At 48.1% G+C, this 7500-nt stretch overlaps 1 protein-coding gene across 1 annotated transcript in view; it reads left to right on the forward strand.

Moving 5' to 3' along the window:
• Positions 1–7500, forward strand: part of kmt2ca (lysine (K)-specific methyltransferase 2Ca) — a 133504-nt gene that overhangs the window by 37412 nt on the left and 88592 nt on the right. Inside the window, 5 exon segments of the mRNA XM_028569034.1 lie at positions 1992–2096; positions 5151–5332; positions 6574–6738; positions 6995–7104; positions 7221–7283. Of these exon segments, the coding sequence (XP_028424835.1) occupies positions 1992–2096; positions 5151–5332; positions 6574–6738; positions 6995–7104; positions 7221–7283 (625 nt within the window).

Raw genomic sequence — 7500 nt, forward strand, 5'->3', positions numbered from 1 at the left:
CAGGTACCCCATCCCCTACACTCACCTGGGTACCCTGGGTCACCTCAGACAGCTTCACCCTCAAACAGGTACCCGTCCCCTACACTCACCTGGGTACCCTGGGTCACCTCAGACAGCTTCACCCTCAAACAGGTACCCCGTCCCCTACACTCACCTGGGTACCCTGGGTCACCTCAGACAGCTTCACCCTCAAACAGGTACCCCGTCCCCTACACTCACCTGGGTACCCTGGGTCACCTCAGACAGCTTCACCCTCAAACAGGTACCCTGTCCCCTACACTCACCTGGGTACCCTGGGTCACCTCAGACAGCTTCACCCTCAAACAGGTACCCTGTCCCCTACACTCACCTGGGTACCCTGGGTCACCTCGGACAGCTTCACCCTCAAACAGGTACCCTGTCCCCCCCCTCACACTCACCTCAGGGTACCCTGGGTCCCACCTGGGACAGCTTCACCCTCAAACAGGTACCCTGTCCCCTACACTCACCTGGGTACCCTGGGTCACCTCGGACAGCTTCACCCTCAAACAGGTACCCTGTCCCCTACACTCACCTGGGTACCCTGGGTCACCTCGGACAGCTTCACCCTCAAACAGGTACCCTGTCCCCCTACACTCACCTGGGTACCCTGGGTCACCTCGGACAGCTTCACCCTCAAACAGGTACCCTGTCCCCTACACTCACCTGGGTACCCTGGGTCACCTCGGACAGTTTCACCCTCAAACAGGTACCCTGTCCCCACACTCACCTGGGTACCCTGGGTCACCTCGGACAGCTTCACCCTCAAACAGGTACCCTGTCCCCTACACTCACCTGGGTACCCTGGGTCACCTCAGACAGCTTCACCCTCAAACAGGTACCCTGTCCCCTACACTCACCTGGGTACCCTGGGTCACCTCAGACAGCTTCACCCTCAAACAGGTACCCTGTCCCCTACACTCACCTGGGTACCCTGGGTCACCTCAGACAGCTTCACCCTCAAACAGGTACCCTGTCCCCTACACTCACCTGGGTACCCTGGGTCACCTCAGACAGCTTCACCCTCAAACAGGTACCCTGTCCCCTACACTCACCTGGGTACCCTGGGTCACCTCAGACAGCTTCACCCTCAAACAGGTACCCTGTCCCCTACACTCACCTGGGTACCCTGGGTCACCTCAGACAGCTTCACCCTCAAACAGGTACCCTGTCCCCTACACTCACCTGGGTACCCTGGGTCACCTCGGACAGCTTCACCCTCAAACAGGTACCCTGTCCCCTACACTCACATGGGTACCCTGGGTCACCCTGGGTCACCCTCAAACAGGTACCCTGTTCACCCTGGGTCACCTCAGACAACACCCTCAAACAGGTACCCTGTCCCCTACACTCACATGGGTACCCTGGGTCACCTCGGACAGCTTCACCCTCAAACAGGTACCCTGTCCCCTACACTCACCTGGGTACCCTGGGTCACCTCGGACAGCTTCACCCTCAAACAGGTACCCTGTCCCCTACACTCACCTGGGTACCCTGGGTCACCTCGGACAGCTTCACCCTCAAACAGGTACCCTGTCCCCTACACTCACCTGGGTACCCTGGGTCACCTCGGACAGCTTCACCCTCAAACAGGTACCCTGTCCCCTACACTCACCTGGGTACCCTGGGTCACCTCGGACAGCTTCACCCTCAAACAGGTACCCTGTCCCCTACACTCACCTGGGTACCCTGGGTCACCTCGGACAGCTTCACCCTCAAACAGGTACCCTGTCCCCTACACTCACCTGGGTACCCTTGGACAGCTCTTATACATCATATCATCATACAGGGATAGTAGTATACAGCTTTGATGTCATTTCCTGGACTATCTTCAAACGCTATCATAAGCTCAACATTTGGATGTAATTTGACACTTTGGTTTGTTTATTGCAGAACTAAGTGTGTGTGTGTGTGTGTGTGTGTGTGTGTGTGTGTGTGTGTGTGTGTGTGTGTGTGTGTGTGTGTGTGTGTAGGACATGTGTGTGGTGTGTGGCAGTTTTGGTCAGGGGGCTGAAGGCCGGCTGTTGGCCTGTTCTCAGTGTGGACAGTGTTACCATCCCTACTGCGTCAACCTGAAGGTCAGTACACACACACAGACAGACACATTAGAGCCAGACAGACACATAACACACAGACAGACACATTAGAGACAGACAGACACGTAACACACAGACAGACACATTAGAGACAGAGAGACACATAACACACAGACAGGTAACACACAGACAGGTAACACAGAGACAGACAGACACATAACACACAGACAGACACATAACGCACAGACAGACACATAACGCACAGACAGACACATAACGCACAGACAGACACATAACGCACAGACAGACACATTAGAGACAGACAGACACATTAGAGACAGACAGACACATTAGAGACAGACAGACACATTAGAGACAGACAGACACATTAGAGACAGACAGACACATAACACACAGACAGACACATAACACACAGACAGACACATAACACACAGACAGACACATTAGAGACAGACAGACACATTAGAGACAGACAGACACATAACACACAGACAGACACATAACACACAGACAGACACATTAGAGACAGACAGACACATTAGAGACAGACAGACACAGACAGACACATTAGAGACAGACAGACACATTAGAGACAGACAGACACATAACACACAGACAGACACATTAGAGACAGACAGACACATTAGAGACAGACAGAGACAGACAGACACATTAGAGACAGACAGACACATTAGAGACAGACAGAGACAGACAGACACATTAGAGACAGACAGACACAGACAGACACATTAGAGACAGACAGACACATAACACACAGACAGACACATAACACACAGACAGACACATTAGAGACAGACAGACACAGACAGACACATTAGAGACAGACAGACACATAACACACAGACAGACACATAACACACAGACAGACACATAACACACAGACAGACACATAACACACAGACAGACACATTAGAGACAGACAGACACATTAGAGACAGACAGACACAGACAGACACATTAGAGACAGACAGACACATAACACACAGACAGACACATAACACACAGACAGACACATTAGAGACAGACAGACACAGACAGACACATTAGAGAGAGACAGACACATAACACACAGACAGATACATAACACACAGACAGACACATAACACACAGACAGACACATTAGAGACAGACAGACACATTAGAGACAGACAGACACATTAGAGACAGACAGACACAGACAGACACATTAGAGACAGACAGACACATAACACACAGACAGACACATTACAGACAGACAGACACATTAGAGACAGACAGACACAGACAGACACATTAGAGACAGACAGACACATTACAGACAGACAGACACATTACAGACAGACAGACACAATATACAGTGGGGGAAATAAGTATTTGACCCCTTGCTGATTTTGCAGGTTTGCCCACTTACAAAGAATGCAAAAATCTACAATTGTAATCATATGTACATTCTAACAGTGAAAGACAGAATCCCAAAGAAAATTCCAGAAAATCACATCATATGAATTTATTAAAATTGATAACCATCTGATGAGAAAAACAAGTATTTGACCCCCTGGACAAACAGCAAGTATTCTGGCTCCTACAAGCCAGTTAGTCTTTCTTTAAGACACAGCCCCAATCCGAACCAATTATCTACATCAAATACACCTGCCTCACCTCGTTACCTGTATAAAAGACACCTGTCAACACCCAAACAACCAGCATCCAACTTCACCACCATGGGCAAGACCAAAGAGCTTTCTACGGACATCAGGGACAAGATTGTTGATCTGCACAAGGCTGGGATGGGCTACAAGAGAATCGGAAAGCAACTTGGAGAGAAAAGATCAACTGTCGGTGCAGTTATCAGGAAATGGAAGAAGCACCACACCACCGCCAATCTCCCTCGGTCTGGGCCTCCACACAAGATCTTGCCTCGTGGGGTGTCCCTGATCATGCGAACGGTGAGGAATCATCCCAAAACCACAAGGGGGGAACTGATGAATCAACTGAAGGCAGCTGGGACCACAGTTACAAAAGAAACGGTTGGTAACACACTACGCCGTCATGGGTTGAAATCCTGCAGTGCACGCAAGGTCCCCCTGCTCAAGAAGAAACATGTACAGGCCCGCATGAAGTTCGCCATTCACCACCTGGACGACTCAGAAGAGGCCTGGAAGAAGGTGATGTGGTCAGATGAGACCAAAATAGAACTTTTCAACTTGTCGTGTTTGGAGGGCAAAGAACACCGAGTACAACCCAAAAACACCATCCCCACCGTCAAGCATGGTGGTGGCAACATCATGCTTTGGGGGTGCTTTTCAGCCAAGGGGACGGGACAACTCCATCGTATTGAGGGGAGGATGGACGGGGCCATGTATCGTGGAATTCTGGACCGACATCTCCTTCCCCTCAGTGAGAGAGCTGAAGATGGGTCGAGGATGGGTGTTTCAGCACGACAACGCGACCCTAAGCACACCGCCAAAGCAACAAAAGAGTGGCTGAAGAAGAAGCACATCAAGGTTCTGGAGTGGCCTAGCCAGTCTCCAGACCTGAATCCGATTGAAAATCTTTGGAGGGAGCTTAAAATTCGAGTTGCCAGGCGACAACCTCGGAACCTGAATGATTTGGAGGCTGTCTGCAGGGAGGTGGGCCAACATCCCTGCCGAAATGTGCACAAACCTTGTCACCAACTATAAAAACCGTTTGACATCTGTGCTGGCCAATAATGGCTTTTCTACAAAATATTAACATGCTGTTTGTCCAGGGGGTCAAATACTTGTTTTTCCTCATCAGATGGTTATCAATTTTAATAAATTCATATGATGTGATTTTCTGGAATTTTCTTTGGGATTCTGTCTTTCACTGTTAGAATGTACATATGATTAAAATTGTAGATTTTTGCATTCTTTGTAAGTGGGCAAACCTGCAAAATCAGCAAGGGGTCAAATACTTATTTCCCCCACTGTAGACAGACAGACACTCATTAGAGACAGACACACACACATTACAGACAGACAGACAGACAGACAGACATTATGGTGCTGGTCCTACATGCTGTGCCTCTCAGTGTAATCAGATTACCGTCTCCAGATCACGCGCGTGGTCCTGACCAAAGGCTGGCGCTGTCTGGAGTGCACGGTGTGCGAGGCGTGTGGCGAGGCCAGCGACCCCGGCCGACTGTTGCTATGCGACGACTGTGACATCAGCTACCACACCTACTGCCTGGACCCGCCCCTTCACACCGTCCCCAAAGGAGCCTGGAAGTGCAAGTGGTGGGTCAACCTGTCAGTCACATGACTCCCAAATCATTCCCTCCCCCACTCTCTCAATCTGGGACTTGTGTGTAGATCAGTGGTAGTAGCCACCTGCTCTCTGGTGAATTGATACATAAAACTATTTAAGGTGCAAATGTCTTTTATTTATTAGAGATGTACCGATTACAACTTTCTCGGCCGATTTCTGATTTTCTTTGAGTTAGGCCGGCCGATACAGATTTTAACCGTTTCCAATTTCATTTTTTCTAACCACTTTATAGCACACGCTAGGGCTATCCTTGACTAAAGAAAAACACTTATAGGATTTAGTCGACTAATCGATGAGTTGATTTAATTGACAGAGCTGTGCTCTTTGAGAGGTGGTTAAGACTAGAAAAGCACAATATAAATGTAGTTAATTAACCATCTGTAAAACTGAGTTTCTCCACAATTAATCCTGCAGAAGCACCACTTTAAATCTTGTGTTTACCATAAATGTGCTCAGAAGTTTCTTGGAAATGAGTAATTAAGCATTAATAAGCATAAAAAATGACTAATCGACTAAAGAAATCGTTGTCGACTAAGACCAAAACTACCGATTAGTCGACTAAGAGGTGGCAGCCCTAGCACACGCAAATATAAATTTTCTGTCTTTTCTTTACTAGAACATGTGTTGACCAGATAATAGATCACTATAAAATACATCTATATAAATGACTCCTGGTGTGGGACATCCACACCCATCTAAAGAGCAATGCTAGAACCATTTCCTTCTTTTCACATCCACTATCACACTAAAGAGAAATGTGATTCAGGTTTCAGGTCTCCTGGCAGGTGTTCATATTGTAAACTTGTTATCTTCTGACCACACGCTGAAGAATGTCCAACCAGCTGACATGTTGCAGGTTAACTCACCAGGTTCCTACGTGTGGGAGAATAGAGCCGACACGCTTCACACACGGGAAAACTGGCCAATTCTGGTCACATACCGCTCGGTGCATCTCTAATATTTGTTAACTTTTTGTATATTCAAATCATCATGTTTTCTAGGAATCATGTACATCTCAACACGACATCTGTTAGAGAATGAGACCTCGTTAAAGCCAGAAGATCCAAAGTTTAAATCTACATAAAAGACATGAAATGCTCCTGTTGTGGACACAATGGCAACAGTATGTGTGGGTCCTCCTTTCTGACTGTCTGTCTGACTGTGTGTGTGTGTGTGTGTGTGTGTGTGTGTGTGTGTGTCTTGTTTTCAGGTGTGTGTGGTGTGTCCAGTGTGGCTCCGCCTCCCCCGGGCTGCGCTGTGATTGGCAGAATAACTACAGTCGCTGTGGACCGTGTGCCAGTCTGAGCCACTGTCCTCTCTGTCAGAGACAGTACTCACAGGACGACCTCATCCTGCAGTGTCAGCAGTGCGACAGGTAACGCACGCACGCACACACACACTCACACATGCACACACTCAAACACTCACACACACAGCCAACAGCTTTATAAACGGCTACACACTGTTAATATTCATGTCCAAAGGTAGATTTGTATTTGATATTAAAAGAGTAAATAACTGAGCAGCACCAATAACTGTGTGTGTGTGTGTGTGTGTGTGTGTGTGTGTGTGTGTGTGTGTGTGTGTGTGTGTGTGTGTGTGTGTGTGTGTGTGTGTGTGTGTGTCTGCAGGTGGGTCCATGCTGTGTGTCAGGGTCTGAACACTGAAGAAGAGGTGGAAACTGCTGCTGATGAAGGCTTCGATTGCTCGCTGTGCCGAGCACACAGCCGCGGCTCCTATGGTAAAAACACAGACACACACACTCAGAAAGTTGGACCTGTGTGTTAATCTGAACGTAACACTGGTGTGTGTGTGTGTGTGTGTGTGTGTGTGTGTGTGTGTGTGTGTGTGTAACAGGGCGGTCAGACAGTTTTGATTCCCCCTACATGGCTCAGATCATCTCCAGGATCAGAGAACCCGGTCAGTGTGACACACATCCCAAACATGAGAACAATCTTTATCCAGAAACACAGAGAGAGACTTATCAGACAGACAGACAACTTCTTATATTCCTGTTAATTTCTCTTTTTTCATCTTATTTGTATCATTTAAATAAATATCATTTTTTGATCAGTTTTGTAGGTTAAACTTTAGATGCTATGACGTTTTATGTGTAACTGTGTGTGTGTGTGTGTGT

The sequence above is a fragment of the Perca flavescens genome, chromosome 22, assembly GCF_004354835.1.
Source record: "Perca flavescens isolate YP-PL-M2 chromosome 22, PFLA_1.0, whole genome shotgun sequence".
Classification (NCBI taxonomy): domain Eukaryota; kingdom Metazoa; phylum Chordata; class Actinopteri; order Perciformes; family Percidae; genus Perca; species Perca flavescens.